This window comes from Teleopsis dalmanni, chromosome 2, assembly GCF_002237135.1.
Source record: "Teleopsis dalmanni isolate 2A chromosome 2, ASM223713v2, whole genome shotgun sequence".
Classification (NCBI taxonomy): Eukaryota; Metazoa; Arthropoda; class Insecta; order Diptera; family Diopsidae; genus Teleopsis; species Teleopsis dalmanni.
Window position 1 is genome coordinate 202,911,244 of NC_051847.1, and position 18,433 is coordinate 202,929,676.

At 28.1% G+C, this 18,433-nt stretch overlaps 2 protein-coding genes and 1 long non-coding RNA gene across 4 annotated transcripts; 2 read left to right on the forward strand and 1 right to left on the reverse strand.

The window, feature by feature from the left end:
- Positions 1–3,380: 3,380 nt before the first annotated feature.
- Positions 3,381–4,130, reverse strand: LOC119682317 (attacin-A-like). Its single transcript, XM_038095727.1, has 2 exons — positions 3,850–4,130; positions 3,381–3,784 (listed from the first exon to the last, which is right to left on the reverse strand). Exons 1-2 carry the CDS (start codon positions 4,071–4,073, stop codon positions 3,382–3,384), a joined length of 627 nt encoding a protein of 208 aa, XP_037951655.1. The 5' UTR covers positions 4,074–4,130; the 3' UTR covers position 3,381.
- A 3,210-nt stretch (positions 4,131–7,340) lies between these two features.
- Positions 7,341–8,387, forward strand: LOC119682318. Its single transcript, XR_005252576.1, has 4 exons — positions 7,341–7,480; positions 7,628–7,726; positions 7,785–7,942; positions 8,185–8,387. It is a non-coding gene; the product is annotated as an uncharacterized LOC119682318 (long non-coding RNA).
- Positions 8,388–16,739: 8,352 nt separating this feature from the next.
- Positions 16,740–18,433, forward strand: LOC119682322 (serine protease snake-like). Of its 2 annotated transcripts, none has more exons than XM_038095731.1 (7): positions 16,740–16,957; positions 17,018–17,094; positions 17,158–17,270; positions 17,334–17,489; positions 17,694–17,776; positions 17,835–17,992; positions 18,232–18,433. In XM_038095731.1, exons 1-7 carry the CDS (start codon positions 16,915–16,917, stop codon positions 18,418–18,420), a joined length of 819 nt encoding a protein of 272 aa, XP_037951659.1. In that variant the 5' UTR covers positions 16,740–16,914; the 3' UTR covers positions 18,421–18,433. The 2 variants fall into 2 exon arrangements, with proteins under 2 accessions (XP_037951659.1, XP_037951660.1); XM_038095732.1 differs by having other exon boundaries at positions 17,027–17,094.

Genomic DNA, 18,433 nt, shown 5'->3' on the forward strand with positions numbered 1-18,433 from the left:
TTCTTGTATTAAATTATTCGCAAATAATTATTTCCTTAATATGTAGTTTTTTTTAAAAGGTTTTTGTATTAGAAAAATTATTCAAAAGTAGGCAAACAAAATTTATTTATAAATGTTTTAAGAACATTTACTTATTTTGTCTCAAAAAATAACTACTAACTATTCCCTTCGCGTCGATTATATTGTGAAAAATACAAACTTTCAATATCACCTTAAAACCCGATTATATTACATATTCGGAATTATGGAGTTTTAAACAAGAAAATAAGAACCGTGTCATATCTTAATATTGAATGGGTAAAGGGTGAATACCCTTAGCACAGAATTTTGATTAACAAATAAAAAGAGTTTCTAGAACAAAAATATATTCTTTAGATTCTTACTAAGTAACCTGTAAAACAATTATTAAATTTAATATTAAAGTCAAATATGACGAAAGGAACTATTGTTTTAATAGACACAATTATTTAAAAAGGAAAATTTTTGAATAGTGAAAATCTTGAATAGTAGCCATATTCAGTCGTTTCTTGCTAATTCATTAGTAAATTACAACAAAAAAATTTTATTTTTAATTAAGAAAAATTAATTTTCAATGATATTGAAAATAAGTTAGTTGTTAATACATTTCCTGATAAAATATTTGTAACTGAAATGTCCCCTTCACTGCTATTATATGCTACTTCTTGTTATGGATTTAAGGATTAAAATATTACATATTAGCCACGTTTATCACGTTTCAAATTTCTTTCAAATGCGAATAATCTGTAAATTTTCATTATTATCTTTGATTCGGAATAAGGAAAAGTTAGTTTAGGGAAAAGTTATAGTACATATTTATCCGATTTAGACTTTTCCACCAAGTTCACCAAAGTGGTTGCCAAAAATTCCATACATTGAGATACCATCATTTGTTTTAGAAACTGAAAGACTAGTTTGCGTGGAAATAGACAAACAGGGTAAAGGGAATCGGGCTAGATCTGGCTGAATAACAGAGTTAATCAAAATAATAAAACTGTATAGGGTGTGAAAAATCGTCTTCACTACCTGACAGACATTTCGATAAGTTAATATTTGAATTTTTAATTATTTATAGGAGTTATAAATTGTGATTTAATGGAGTAGGTGGCAGTTCGCAATTTTTCTCCCTAATATGAGTTCATCACATTTGATTCATACTGAGATATCTTAGCCATCAATTTAGCTTTTATTGTCATACCAATTTTTATTTAAAGTTTTACCGATCGGAAATTGAGAAAGTAAAGAAATAAAGAAATATATGAAAGTGAAATAATATACATTTTAATATACAATCATATAAGATAAAGGATGTATGAAAAACTGAAGCGAAGAGATAATAATTTGTTGCAGAAACTAAATACTAGACGCCTTCTTAGAAGAAATTGTAGCCTGAATGTTACAACCACAACCTCACTTCTTAGCATTACTATTAAAATAAAGAAGAATTTGAAGAAATATAATAAAATGAACTAAAAGAATTTTAAGAGTTGATTATATGATTGTAATTATAAATAAAAACAGTATATCAGAGTATACTGAGTATAACTGTATAATTCAAAGAAAATGTATAAAGTGTAATACATACTTTGGACCTCTTGATAACCAGTAATAATAAACTACAATTAAATCAAATTATTTTATATACTTTATCTAGTAGTTTACTATAGTAGCCATAGTATGAATTTATAGTACCAATAATCGGTGGATACTCATCGGTATAACTTAATATAAATCTAAATTTCTGGGTATGAAAGATTGGTTTGTAACGAAAGACCTAGTAATATTGCAAATGAAGTCGTCAGAATTCTCTTCACAGAATTCATGTGATTTCGTCAGAAATTATACTAGATTTATCGAAATATTGTCAATTAATTATTTGCATAGCTATTGATTGACGTTAGGGACTATATAGTAGCTTATCCAATGAGCTCATTTCGATAATGAATCAAAATACTGACAAGTTTCTTTGTTTAAGTAGAACTAAACTGGTCTTCATGGATGTACATTTTTCGTCTACTATCAACTCTCACTGTTGGAAAACTTTCTATAGTGACTTAATATCAAATTCGTAATTATCTGATTATATGACAAAAATAAATATTATTATGCATTGGTTTGATTATCACTCATATATAATTGAATAACTACTATAAATTAAATAAGCAATTCAATTATTATCTGTATTTGTAAATATTTATTAAAAAACATTTAATATTATTTAAGAACATTTATTGAATCAAGAATAATATTTTTGTTTGTGTTTGAAAATATTGTCCTTCTGCAATTTCTTTTTATTTCCACAACCTGTGGAGTTTTGTTTTTATTGCCATGTCATATCTTGCCACTCCCTGCTAAACATAACAGCCAACTATTTTCAACTGTTATTATTTCCTTTGTATTGTAAACAACGTTTTGTTGTGTTATTGTTAAGCATTTCCTCTTCTTAAAAAGCATTTTGGATATTTTGTGTGGTTAATAGTAGTTCAAACTTATATTAATATCCCACGTACTTCTCCAGTTTTTTAGTACAAAAGTTAAAGTTCACCACTTTCTACGCAAAAACAACTCATTCAAACAAGTCTCAAGTAAAGATTCAGTAGAAGAAAATCAAATGTTACAACATGTTGCAAGTAAGTAAAGGAAAATACTCCTTATACATAACATGTTCACCACAGTAGTTAAACAGTGCGCTATGGTGTAATGCGAAGTCGTGCAAAGCAAACCACCACCATTCGAGTTTGTTTGTTTCATGTGTAATTTTTACTTATAATTTCTGCAGGAGTAAACAAGGTTTCGTTAAGTTTGCTTTGCGCATGATTTTTGTAAGGGAAATTTTCTCTTACTTTGTATTTGTGCACTAGTATGGTAAAATAATATTTATTGACTTAGGTTCTGGTAAGTCATTTTTGCATGCAACAGGTTTGTGGTTCGTTTATATTGAAATCTCTTAAATTTTTCTCTTTTCAAAATAATATGAAATGACAGTTTTAAAATATTAAAGTGAATTAATATTGCTAATAAAACTTTATATTCCTTTGTTAAAAAACTGATTGTGAATGGCTTTCATATATTGCTTTTAACATTTTCTTCTTATTACATTAAGTCAAGGAAACAATTACTCAATATGAATAAATTTTAATTTGTGGACTCAATAGAGGTGAGTTCCTGTACCTGAAAGCAACTTATTCTTTCTTTTTTATTAAAAAAACAATAAATAATTTGCTTAAAACATAAAAATAATTTTATTGCATTTCTTTTTTTTCTAACATTACTAATTTACGTTCTAATTTACGTCCAATTGTACTACCAAACACTTAAACACAATTAATATATAAGCTAAATCATTAAAAAAAAACATTTGATTTAACCAAAATTATGTGTTAAACCGAAACCAAAGTTTTTGTTAACTTGTCCATTGAATGGACCACCGAAGTTCTTTGAAACTCCACCGGTCAGGTCAAAACTTGTTTGTCTGTCAAGTGAACGCCATAGATTAGCTTTGGCATCCAAGCCAACTGTATTCATATTCAGTTGTGGTATGCGTGAGGCAGTCAAGGAAGCGCCATGCCCATTTGCGTGGTTGTAGTTCAAGCCACCACCGACGCGATCGAATTTGAAGCCATTCTCTAGATTTGTGCGACTGTGGAAAGCATTAGCGGCTAAGTTGTGATTATTTTTGTCCAATAAGTTAACGTGAGCGTTTTGTTGGAAAGTTGAACCGAAACCAGGTGTCTTGGAATGTTGCAAGGAGAGTCCATGTCCATCTCTTTAAATTTATAATTTATATATAAATTTTTTATTTTTTATTTAATTAATAAATATTAAACTCACTTATTTGCTGCTAAGAATCCTCCAGTTGTTAATGGACCTCCATTCGTGTTGCCATTGGCAAAGAGACCGCCACCAACATTGGTCTTCGCATCACCAATGGATTTGCTTAACATTAAATTAACATCTTGTCCGCCATTTGTAGGATTTGCTGCAATTGAGCCCGAAAGCTGGCCATTGACCACCGCAGATAAACCTAGTAGAACGATGCAAAGTATGGTATTCATAATGATGCTTAATATTTGCTAGTGACTTGAAAGACTACTAAAATTGAATTGTGACTTGATTACAGATTTCGCGTTGCTTTTATAATACTTTTAAATTTCCTATTTGCTGCTTATTTTGCAATTTTTCAGCAAAAGATTAATTACCGTTTTGAATTCTTTTGAATTCAGTTTTATGATCTGTGCCTAATGCTGCAAGGGGAATTTTTTTATACACTCGTTCCTTATCAGTAACTTTGGGATTCACCAGAGTAAATTTTATTTGTGGAATTGATAAGCTGCTGTGTGTTTAGTGACGTTCTTAAGTAAAATAAAAAAAAAAACAAAAATACAGACAATTAAAAATTTTTATATGTAGTTTTAATTTTACTCTTTGTAAAATATTTAAATAAAAGTACCAAATTTAAGCAAAATACAATATTAAACAATATTTAAAGAAAAGCACCATATGTTTTTTGTGTACATTAAAGTGTCATTTCAATAATTTGCTTTTCAACTTATTTAACGCGGGAAGTACCTCATTTAACTATTTTGCTGGGAGAAAGAATTCAGCGCTTGTCGTTTTACAAATATCTATAAGATTTGTGTTTTGTATTTTGTAAATACCACAGCTCACATTGTGTATAAATTATGTGATGAGTAATCAATTATACTATGTCTGTAGTATCTTCGATTAGTTTTGTGCTTACGTAGATAATTTGCTATTTGTGAAAGGTCAGTAAAGAGTAAATAGTTACGACTGATATATGTTACGGATGTAAAATTAAATACTCTGCGCTTTAAAATACATGTATAAAAAATTAAATTATAATAATTATATGGCAAAATATATAAAGAATTTTGCAAAACAAAGTAGTTTTGTAGTTTATTGTATAAAGTGAATTCTTCATAAGATCCTGAGCTTATTGAACACAAGACTTCTTCTAAGAAAGTTTATTAGACCGAACGCCCACGAAAAGAATTATATTTAAGATCTTAAGAATATCAAGTGTATTAAAAACTTCAAATGTCCACAATAAGAAAACTATATAAGATCGTAAGCATATGGAGTAATTCATAAAATGTTGCTGAACAAACAGAGTTACTTTCAATTTTAAGTAAGTTTTTTTTTTAATATCGAAAACATTACAAAACTAAATATTTTATTATGAATTCTTTCAAATAGAATAAATTCAGTTGTCAAGCTCGAGCATACATAACTCATTAATATGTGTGAAATAACATAATTCAGATATTTCAAACTTTAGTTTGCATTCTGCGTTAAAACAAAATTTTGTTTTAGAAGTCTCTTTGCAGTTTAGAGTTAGTGATACTTTAACCTAAGATAAATACTAAAAATTTATCAAGATATAATTATCTTCTTGATATGAAATAACGAGCTCTTCGTATTATATTTTTCATAAAGCAGTGGTGTATACAGAAACGCTTGAGAGTAGGTCCTTCCCTTGACAGAATAATCTACATATTTTCTATTAAATTGCCAACCTTGGCATAATCCTGACCACTAAAGTCGGAAATGGATAGAATATAAGTAAAAGTTATACCCTAAAATTCAATCAAGGAAAGCTGACAGCTGAATGTGAGTTATTCTCTGCGCATCCACAATCTATACTATTTAGCCCGATTAAGCTACAATCGTTAGAAAACATACTTAACATAAATGTACTACACTGGATGTCGTCAGCTACAGATATACACTTATTTAATTATATTTATTGACAATTGTAGTCAGGGATTGGAGTTTATTGAAGCGTTGCTCATTTTTACTTAGATGTGTAGAAATAAATAGGATTGTTGATTTTAGTTTATAATGGGTGTTTTTTTTAGCTGCATACGAACTATTAATATCGATTACTATGGTTTGACAGCTGAGAATGCCAAACTGTGTTGACATTTCTGTTAAGAAAGGTTTGGCATTTCATAATATGAATCGTCTAATGCTAGAACAACGCTCTCAAATTGTGGAAATTTACTTTGAAAAAAATTAATCTGTGCGCGAAGTTTATAGAGGACTTTGTCGAAGAATTGCGTTTAGTGCTGAAGTTAATAAACAAAATTGTCGTATATAGAGCGAAAATAGTCCTCAAGCCGTTAACAAATCAATATTGCATCCATTAAAATTGACTGTTTGGTACGGTTTACACGTTGGCGGCATCATCGTTCCTTATGTCTCGAAATGAGGAAGAAACAGCTGTTGCGTTGAATGGCGAGCACTATCCATTCATGTTGACTGAATTTTTGTTATCAAAAATTAATCAATTAAACATCGACAACATTTGCTTCCAAGAAGACGGCGCAACTTGCCATATAACTCGCTCAACAATCTATTTATTGCTAAATCAATTTGGTAAGAACTTTATTTTCAGTAATGGACCAGTTGTGGTTAACTGGCCTTATTTTAAGTTCTTATCCACCTAAAAAAAAACAACCGTAATATTATATTAACTAATTGTGCTTTTAAGTTAAGAATTAACATATCTATAATAATTTGAGCTATCTACTATTGCCAGGTAGTGGTTTTGTAAAAATCTAATCTATTATTTTACATTTTGTTTCTTTTGAAAAAACAACAATAAAAACTACAAAATTTCTTGTAGTGTAAACGCTTTAAAAATGTGGTTTAAAAAAAACATATCATGAGTTATAGTTAATATGTATTATAATATATTATTATACATATAATATATATGATACTACTTTTTAGAGCAGACAAGTGAAGCCATGTTGTGTATTTCATATTAAATTAAATTGTTGAATTATATATAAATATTATATGTGTATTCTAATAATAAAGATAGAACAAACTAAGTGCATTTCAGAGCTTTAACACCTATGTTTTAAAGATCTGCTTCCATACGCTTCACAGATTATACTGGTCCTCATGTGATGGTTTTGATGATAAATAATTTTTCAGTTACGAATTTCATTAAAGTAGTTGAACAGAATCTCTTAAAAGACAAAGAATATGAGAGGACTTGTAGTAGATGCATGGCGTTATGTCTCAAATAATTTGTTCTCCACAGTGAATGTGTATTATTCTGCACAACTTTTTAAAATATAATTTATTTATCAAATTGAAAAGCATATGAAATTCTAAGAGATTTAAAATATCAGTAGTAAATAATCATTTTGCGCGATAAGTTGAATTTTGTTCAGTTTTTTATTATATTTTTTAAACATTTTTATTAATTTTTAATTTTTATAAAATAGTGTCATTTAGTTTTAATAGAATGAAAATTGCATTTATTAAAAATGAGATTAACTGATTTATTATATTTTAATCTGGTTTTTGTAATACGCGGAGGTTTGTTTGAAAGAATTCGAAGACTTTTAAGTGCGACTACTTTTATCCGGACGCAGATTATGTTCTTCGTGGTACGCAAACCAAACCCAAGGAGTTCCCATACATGGTTGTACATTTATTTATTTAAATTTTAAAAATATTTTCTTAATTTACACCGGGCTAAGGTTGTTTTTCAACACGTAAAAATTATAAAAAAATTATAAATTATAAAAAAAATTTTCTCTATTTTTTTGTTTAAATATTTATAATATAGATATTTTGGTCTATATTCATCCAATTGCTTGTCTTTGGACTTCTTCCGACATTAATCTGGACACTGTGACTGTGATCGGGTATGGAAATACACGCTTTGGTAAATTTCAATATTTGTTATAAATATAGGATAATGCTATATGTAAACATTTTTATAGTTGGATCTCAATCTCCACATCTCTTAAAGGCAGACTTAGATATTATACCAAATAAGGATTGCCAAAGTTTTTATATAGATGAAGACAACTTACCAAAAGGTATTCTTGATCAACAAATTTGTGCGAAAGACCCTGAAAATAAACAAGATGCTTGTCAGGTAAATAAGTAATTATCGTATTTATTTTATATAACATCATTATAAGAAGTTATTTCAAAATCAAATAAAAAGTAACAGTTTTAACTTTAAGGAAATTTCAATATCCTTAACTTATAAAGTTGAATAACAAATAATTTCGAGAGTCTAAGATCCAAACGTCACTTTAACAAATAACTCATAAAAAATAATTATTTATATAAAATGTAATATAACTTATTTTAAAACCATAATAATATCTTCAGGGTGATTCTGGTGGTCCGCTTATAACAAAAGTGCGACGGATGGTGGTTGTACGACCTTTTACATTTGGTATAACTTCCGTTGGACAAGGTTGTGGTGGTCAGACGCCTGGTGTCTATATGCGCGTGTCAGAGTTCGTTGATTGGATTGTAGCGATTGTGTGGTCCAGTTAAGATAACTGGACCAAATTTATTTAAAGAAAATTAAATTTAATAGATAAAATATTTTGTTGCTTTAATAAATCGGATAAAGTAAATCAACTAAACGATGTCTAACTCTTTGTGTTGCCATATAAGTCAGTTATTTGATGTGAGTTGTATTCTGTTAACGCGGATGTGATTTTGCAAAATTTTGCATTATAATCTATAAGTTTTAGAACAATTCACATTTAAAGTTGTGGCATCTATTTTAAAATATCTCGAAAAAGCAATGTAAAAAAATGGAAATAATACACGCAGTATCAACCATATTTTTAAATATTGAAATTGCTGTTGCTGTTAGTTGACCATTACAGACGTGTGTCGTCCTTGGTCACGTCGAGTAGCCTCCGCCAGTCAGCCCGATTAGTTGCTTTCTGACGCCAGTTGGTAGTACCGAGCGCCCCCAAATCGTTGGTCACCTGGTCCTTCCACCGAAAATGCGGACGTCCTCTACCGCGTTTTTCACCTGCGGGTACCGAATCAAATAACTTTCTAGCCGGAGCACTTTCTTCCATTCGCACGACATGACCAAGCCAGCGTAGCCGCTGAATTTTTATGCACTTAACTATGTCAATGTCGCGGTACAGCTCATACAGCTCATCGTTCCATCTAATTCGATACTCGTCGTCAACGCGTAAGGGACCATAGATCTTCCGAAGAATTTTTCTCTCGAATGCTCCTAACGCCTTCTCATCACTGTTGGTAATTGTCCAAGCTTCTGCACCATACAGCAGGACAGGCATGATAAGGGATTTGTAGAGCGTGAATTTTGTTTGTCGAGAGAGGGCTTTATTTCTTAATTGCTTACTTAGCCCGAAGTAACATTTGTTGGCAAGAGTAATTCTTCGTTGAATCTCTAGGCTGACGTCATTTTTGGTGTTTAAGCTGTTTCCTAAATAAACAAAGTCTTTCACAACTTCGAACTTATAATTGTCAACAGTGATGTAGGTCCCAAGACGCTCAGGAGATTTGTTTGTTGACAGAAAGTACTTTGTTTTGTCCTCATTTACCACAAGACCCATTTGCTTTGCTTGTTTTTCTAAGTTTTCTAAGGAAAATACACCACTGACGACGCGGGTGTTCAGACCAATGATATCAATATCGTCGGCATACGGAAGCAGCATTACACTTTTGTAGAATATTGTGCCAGTACGGTTTAAATCTGCTGCTCGAATTATCGTTTCCAACATTAGGTTAAAGTAGTCACACGACAAGGAGTCACCCTGTCTGAAATCTCATTTGGTATCAAACGGCTCGGAGAGGATCTTTCCAATTCTAAAGGAGCTTACATAGCCGTATAAGTTTTGCTGGGATACCAAATTCAGACATAGCGGCATAGAGTGTGCTTCTAGTCGTAGTGTCAAAAGCAGCTTTGAAGTCGACAAAAATATTGAAATTAGTGGAACACAATTATAAACAGTAGGTTTATATACATATATTATGTTACATATTTAATTTAATTAGAAATTAGGCCTTCGTTTGTATTATAGTCAAATATATATCTTTCATATGAAGAAAAGTCGACTTTATGCATTCTTCCTTTAAATTATATATTCATGTTTATGCATAGAGCACAATTAACCTAGTCGCTAGTTGGAATATTCAATATATATTTTATATTTATAATTACATACATTTTAAAAATATAGTTGAATATATGCATTGTTGTAGCGGAGATCGTCACAAGTAGGTATGACACTGACTTATCGTGAATCATGTATGCATACTAAGTAGTGTATGCACAATTTGCCCAGTTTGATGCGGGGTCATTGCATTACTTCGTAAAAGGCAACAAGCCTTTTTAAACGGTACCGAATGGACTTCATTATGCCCTATGTACTGTGTGCAGTTACATATAATGATGCGTTAAGAAATTAAGTGACAACTTCTGTGAATAACTGTGAGTAATAGTGAGTAGGTATTACAGCAAATTTAAGATTACTAAAAGGATTAACAATAAAATAATTATAATTAGCAAGATTTTAAAATTTTCTAGGGAATTTCTGGGGAATGATAGCTTTTGTTTTAAATGTTTACTACAAATAATGAAAGTAATTAAATTTTTTACATCTTCAGAAATAGATTGAATTTATAACATACGTTAGCATATTAAATTTTTGCATTAAAAGCAACTTATTCAAATTACAGAAAACTATATATTCAATAAAGTGCATTATAAACAATATCAGAAATGTATTTAAGCATTTTATTGATTACAATTTAATTTAAAATGTTTATATTAAATGAAAAGTGCTCAAAATTCTAAATGCAGTCAATGAAACATTTTTATGAACCATAAACTAGACTCCAACTTGCTAACACTGCTCCATTGGAAAAAACTGTGGTTGCCACTTCTAATATTACTTGTTTTCGCAATTCCATATAATCCCATATTTTCATGTACTTATGACAACAAATTTTTTTTTCAAGATACAATTGGTCAAACTATAATTAAATAATATATTTATTTAATAATTAATTTTAATATAAATTAACAAACGTCTACATTGACTTGTAACATTTACCAATCTGGAGCTCCATTTGGTGACTAAAAACGCATGTTCCTTGAATTGTAATTGCAGTATCATATTTTGAATATGCTCTTCCATATCAGCTGTACTTTGTCCTATGAATAATAACATCAAGACATTAAGACTGATTATAACTGATGTCACTAACTGTGACCACTCTAATTTGCCTAGGAATAAGTCCCGTGTAAACCATGAACATATGAGCATATCACAACCAATATCTGGCGTTAACAACGCGACTGAGTATCGTTCCAAACACTTTCGCAGTTTTAATATTTTTCTGTTTAAACTTATTAAATTTTTTACCGAAAGCTTTACTTTACAGTCTTCGTTGTGTATTTCATCCAAGTGTTTCGATATTCCTTTAAGAAATCCGTGATAAACCGTAAATGAAAGCGCTATGGGTATAGGTACAAGAAACTGTTGCATGCATATTAATGTTAAGATGATGATAACTTCTAAATTTATTGAACATTTATTTAGAATAAAAACCATGAAAAACCCACGAACCATAAAATACAGATAAAAAAACCAATTAGTCTGTGGTTCCTTTGAAAATAAAATTTTATATTGTTTGTATGTTTCCAAAAATATATTCAGATATGATTGAACTTCATTTAAATTATATATTGTTAAATAGTAGTTAATTGCATTATAAGACATTGATTTTAACAAAAATCCAGTTGAAATGTATAACTGCACTTTATCTGTCATTCGTGTTTCATATTGGAGGTAATTTAAAATGTTATTAATTACACCATATATTATTAATACACTTAGGATCAACATAAAAATATGATACGTGTGTATAATTTTAGATCTTAATAATGAAAATTCAAACCGTTGCGATTTTTCATTAAATCTGGTAGGATTTATAAAAAAAATTTGCGTCATAATATGCACTATTTCAAATTGAACCTCCAATGAAGACAGCATCGTTTTTATGAGTTTATTTTTTTATTTTTACACTATTATTTTAATCAATTACACGTTTCTAACTCTTATTTGAAAGAGTGTATTCAAATTTTGAGATTCTTTGAAATTTTCGGCTTTGTACCTAGAAGATTTAAGAGTTTAATTCAATGTATTATGTTTTATGTTTATGATAACATAAAAATTTTTTAATATATAATCTTGATATAGATTTTTATGCAGTAACGAAGTTCGTTTTTCCTCAAATGTGGAACACGATGTCAGTTGTAGAAAAATTATTGCAATTATTACTTTCAGTAAATGTATTCAGTTACTGTGAATCATAATCATTAATTCAGTATAATGACAGTGACGACTTATGTAAAATACCACTTAACTCTAGAGTGACGTATTAAGCTCTTAATAAAACTTTTTTTTTATAAAAAATAATATATGTACAAAAGTAAATGCTGTTGCTAATAACTTTCTTCTATTTAAATTAATTTTATATAATCATTAATAATTTTTTAATAAATATAAACTATTACTATTATTATTTTATAAAAAATATTAGATATATTCAATAAGTAAAATTATGTATTTAGTAAATTATATAAGTTACTTCAGCATTATTAAGTAAATTATGAGGATTCATAACAACACACAAATTTTAAACTTCATAAACTTCTAGTACTTTAAAGTCGTTTATTCCAGACTTTTGTTTAAAAATTCATTTAAAACCTAAAGAAAATAGTTAGGCACGTAGGAATGCTTGAGGAGCTGAATATTTATATTCGGGAAAATATCTCAAAGCCCTACCAGAGACAATTTTTGACCCCAGACCAAAAATTCTATATCTATTAGATAGATTCTATATTTATTTAAAAACAAAACACATACTAAAAATATATTTATTACCTATTATTATTTCTTACTTTTGTAGCGAAGCAACATTAAGCAATCACTAAATATTGTATCTCCGATCTGGAACTACATTTCTATGCTGAAAATGTATCTTTTTACATTAAATTTTGTAATTTCATGTTCTGACTATACTCTACTACATCAGCTATTTTTTGTATGAAAAAAAAGAAAATTAAAAGGTAATAAAAAATATACCCAGATGAAATTGAACAGTTAAGTGAGTATAATCATTTTATTGAGAAATAAAGACTGCACGAATTATATACATATATAGATATATATTTCAGTTCACAGATCTTGCTTTACCAATTATTGTACCAGGCATTTTACAGTTTGAACTTTCACCTATAGAAACTTATCAAATTTCGATTAATAATTTCATTATGAACCTTTCACAATATATAACATATTATCTAAAAACTTCAAAATAACTCTTAGTTATACTTTATAAATTGCAAAATCAAATACTGCTGTTATAGGAATGGATGAAAGTGTACGGCAGCTGCAAATAATTTACACAGAAGACCAATGTTTCTGAACCTATTTTGTGGAACGGCTCACTTATTCTTTTCTTTTCGAACGATGAAAGTCAACCTTTATTCTTTACATTTCTCATGAACAATACTTTTATAGTTTATATAAAAATCAACATATATTTGATTATATTTCCAGTGTGGTTTTCATAAATCATATAATAGTAATTGATATTCAAGACAATTTTTTATTAATTGATTAATTTTTTATTTTATTAATTCATTAATTATTTTGATTATATTATTTTATATAGTTTTATTTAAAATGAGTTTATGTTTAGAATATACTTTTTGCTCTTATATCACGAACTACGTACATACTCTTAACAAATTGTTTTATAATATTCTTGTTTATAATTTTTTTTACTTGAAATTAATAATTTTTTGTTATATTTATATTTATGAAATATTTTTTTTACAGTTTTCACACTGAGAATGTATTGTACTCAAATGTCGAAGGCGATGTTTATACTATTTTAGGCACCAACTGCCACAAATCTAGTCATAAGAGAGTAAATAAGTTGCTGTGAAAACAATTATAATTATTACCTTTGCATAATACACTAATTGGAAACCATAATCACAAATTTATATTTATGGTAGAAATAAAATATGTTTAATAAAGCAATTATGTTTTAATTTGTAGGGGCAAGGTAATGTTCGGAAATAAAGTGCTTTACATTTATTAACAGAATTGAACATTTATATAATATATTATATACTCTAATCAACTATTGTATTTGAAAATTTTTAGTATTATATTTATCGAGATATAATCAATGATCGTCTGAAAGACGAAAAAAGTTGTGTAATTGTTGCCTTTTTAATATATACTAATATACAAGGTGTTAAAGAGTTATATATATATTTTTGTTAAAGTATCATTCATTTTTGTTAAAGCGTCACTAATTTCTCTACTTACCTCTTACCATCAAAAGCAAGAAACTTATGTTATGACATTAATACGTGTACATATATATAAATAAGTCTTTTTAAATTTTATGTTTAGAGACATCGTTTTTCATGTTAATTTAAAACTTTTGTTGCCAAATTTTTCCTATCGAGATCATCTGCATAACAGAAATCAAATATATTACTTACGAAAAACACTAATATTTATTTGTTGCTTAATAAAATGCAGAGTTGTATTTCATGATGTGTTAGAATGCAATGCATTATATAAATTAAAGGATTATATGAATTAACGAGCGAAACGGAAGAATATAACACAATCTATTTTCGAGGTTAGCAAGTGAGCACTCAGGAAAAGCAACGAATAGAGTTGTTGGCAATTGAATGTAAGCTATTCGCTGCGCATCTCTGATCTATAGTACTGAACCCGATCAAACTACAACCGCTAGAACCCATATTTATACAGATACATATTTATTAAATTATATATATTGACAGCCATGTATTGCAATTTAATGAAGCATTGCGCAGTTTGTTATATGCAAAATTTTGAAAAGTACCTTCAAATTTTATATGTGGAAGTTTTATATATTCACATGAAGTAATCTTTTATTAATAAGTTTTTAAAAAGACATCAGTATATACTTTTTCGAATATACTAATGTATCAGTATTATGGTTTCTTTAACAATACAGCTTGAAAATTTGAAATGTTGATCAGCTCGAAATCAATTTTGAGTTCCTGATAATTTTAAGTTTTTCTAGTACTACCTCAAGGTAGTATTCTATAACTTTATATTTGGCACAGAAATATCAGATAACCCATATATCATTGCTCAGTATATGTTTATGTAAAAATTTATTTATTACATGCGGTTTTCATTGAATTGTAACTTAATAAAAACAAGGAAATTTTTTATGGTATAGATACTTTAAAAATGTACTTTTCCCATTAAAAGCTCTATTTAGCTCTTGCTCCAATTTTATAGCAAACAATTTTTTTTGTTTATATATGCATTTCTAATAATTCATTTTTTCACGTTAATGTGCATACTTAAATGATATATATATATATCATTATATATATATATATATATATATATATATATATATATCATTATATATATATATATATATATATCATGATATATATATTATATATGATATATATAAATGATAAATGATATATATTTTAAGTTAAATATATTTTAAGTTAAAATTATTTTCATTTAAGTTAGGAAAATGCAATTAATCGCATTCAAATTTAAATGAAATCGAAATATTGTTTAAATTTCAATTTAACAGCAGTTAATTTAATGAAATATATTAATAAAACTCTAATATACATTAGTTTTAAATACATAAACTTAAAACTTATAAAAGGGATTTAGTGAAGAAATTAAAAATTCTAAAGTGAGACATAATTCTGAATTCCATTTATATATAGTAGTATTTCTAGTCATTTTATAAGTGTTTAATAATAATAATAAGCCTTGCTTGATGTCTACGATTTCGAGTAGCTTCTTATACTGGCCATAGACTGTCCATAAGTTGCTTCCTCTTTTCGAGCCGCAACGCTACGTCCTTTATATCTAATCCATTTTCGTTGCGTTTTTTCGTCATCAAGTTTGGGTTCAGGTTTTCATTTCTTATAGCCATCCTGGGAATCGGTTTACGCTTCAGGTACAATGAGTGATCGGTCCGTTGTACCCTTTATAAGTGTTTAACTTATATTATTCCCGTAACGAGTAAAGGGTAAAATTTTAAATATCTTTAAAAAATCATAGCTAAACATATAGTTAATATATGTATATTAAATAAATTATTATATATGCAACATAAGTATTATAAGGTCATGTTGTATATTTCTCATTGAATTATATTGCTGAAATATATATAAAATAAACTATCCATTTAAATTAATAAAGAAAGAACTAGCAGAGTACTTTTCAGAGCTTTAATATCGGTTTAAAAGATCTGCGTTTCCATACGTTTAGGAAAAAGATTATCTTGGTACCTCATTCGCAGGTCTCAATGATAACTAAGTTTTCAGTTAGTTGAACAGAATCTCTTTAAAGACAAAAAATGTGAGAGAGCTTGTACTTAATGTATGGCATTATAAATTTTTGTTTTCAGCATCTCAAAAATTTATGCTCGGTGTAAAATGCAATATTCTGTATTATTTATAGTGTAATATGTATTATAACACATGCAAATATAATTTGAAAAGCATATGAAATTATAAGAAATTGATGACATCAGTAGTAAATAATCATTTTGCGCGATACGTTGAATTTTGTTCAGTTTTTTAATTATATTTTTTAAACATTTCTATTAATTTTTAATTTTTATAAAATAGTGCTTAAAATTATTAATGCGAAACAAATTGTTTTAGTAAAAATGCGATTAATTGATTTATTATATTTTTATTTGTTTTTTGTAATACGCTTAGGTTTGTTTAAAAGGATTCTTCTTAAGATCCATGAATATTACTCATGATTAATTTTTAATAAAAATGTTGAAATCTTTTTAGTTTCTGCCTCCAAAATAATATTTCCAACGGTTGATGATTTTCCACTGGATTGCAAAATTGATAATAATACTTGGGGTGTTTGTGTGAATATTAAAAATTGTACTTCTGCTTGGACTGTACCAAATAGTGAAGTGAAAACATGCTACTTTTTGCAGTCAGAGCAAATCGTTTGTTGCAACTTGTTTGAAATGGATGAATTGAAAGGCAGCACAGACCGTAATGCTGTAGAAGGTAATTATATTCTAAGGAATTCAGTAATGTATATATATGAAAAAATTTTATTTTTAATAGTGTGCGAAGGTTATTATCCAGACGCACCGTCTATTCTTTCTGGTTCAAAGACTGAACACATGGAGTTCCCATATATGGTTAAACAAATATTTATCTAATACTATTTATTTTGAAATTGTCACAATTTTTAAAATCTTTAGGCAGCACTTGGCTGGAAATCAAATGTAAATAACAGTACAGATTATAAATGCGGAGGAGTTCTAATCTCAGCTCAATTCGTTCTATCTGCGGCACATTGTACCGACTTTAATGGGTAATTCTTACCATACCATTTATTATTAATTTCCATAAAAATTTCTTGATTAACTTATTTTAGTGATGAACCTTCAATCGTTGTGCTTGGCGGTGTAAACTTAAGTGAGGATAATTATACAGAGTACAAAATCGTTGAAGTAATATCGCATCCGTTATATGATCCGGAATTTTCTTATAATGATATAGCATTGTTAAAAATAGAAAAAGAAAAAAGTTTGTGAGTATTTATCTAAATTAAATAATATGCAACTTATGTCTCATTATTAATTAAATATTTGTATACAAATAGCTTTTTAGAGGTTCTAAGTTATATTTCTCTTTTTTTGTGCAAAATAATTACTTGCTTTGTAATTACAGAGGAATTAAATTTAAGCATTTTTAAATGAAATTATACGTTTATTGAAATTTATTTTGCTTAAAGTCGTTATCCAATTGCTTGTCTTTCCTCTTCCGCCATTGATGTGGAAACTGTGACTGTGATCGGCTATGGAAATACACGCTTTGGTAGACTTTAATTTTTGTTATAAATGTATGATAATGCTATATATACATATTTTTAAAGCTGGAAATCAATCTTCACATCTCTTAAAAGCTAACTTGAGTATTATATCGAATAAAGATTGTCAACATTTTTATATAGATGAAGACAATTTACCAAAAGGTATTGTTGATCAACAAATTTGCGCGAAGGACCCTGAAAATAAACGAGATGCTTGTCAGGTAAATAGTTAACGTATTTATTTCATATAACATCAAATTTCTAAGGATTTATTTAAAAATCAAGAAAAAAAAACAGTTTTGACTTTAAGGAAATTTCAATATTCTTCACCTTTAGAGTTAAATAGCAAATAATTTGGAGAGATTAAGGTCAAAATTGCAGTTTACTAAAAAATATTTAAAAATAAATTATTTATTAAAAATATAATATAATTTATATTAAAATCATAATATATTTCTAGGGCGATTCTGGTGGTCCGCTTATAGCAAAAGTAAAAGGGAGGATAAGAATACGACCTTATGCAATAGGTTTAGCTTCAGTTGGACATGGTTGTGGTGGTCAACCGCCTGGTGTTTATATTCGTTTGTCAGAATACTTTGATTGGATTGAATCAATTGTTTGGAAAAGTAGAAATAAAACAGTTTCTTAAAAATATGATTAAA

Bases quoted from the DNA above. Each gene is read 5' to 3' on its own strand.
- LOC119682317 (XM_038095727.1), bottom strand. From the start codon at position 4,073: ATGAATACCATACTTTGCATCGTTCTACTAGGTTTATCTGCGGTGGTC. The intron at 3,785-3,849 runs GTGAGTTTAATA...ATAAATTTAAAG, and splicing joins GGATTCTTAGCAGCAAATAA to AGATGGACATGGACTCTCCT.
- LOC119682322 (XM_038095731.1), top strand. From the start codon at position 16,915: ATGGATGAATTGAAAGGCAGCACAGACCGTAATGCTGTAGAAG. The intron at 17,095-17,157 runs GTTAAACAAATA...TAAAATCTTTAG, and splicing joins ACATGGAGTTCCCATATATG to GCAGCACTTGGCTGGAAATC. The intron at 17,490-17,693 runs GTGAGTATTTAT...TTTTGCTTAAAG, and splicing joins ATAGAAAAAGAAAAAAGTTT to TCGTTATCCAATTGCTTGTC.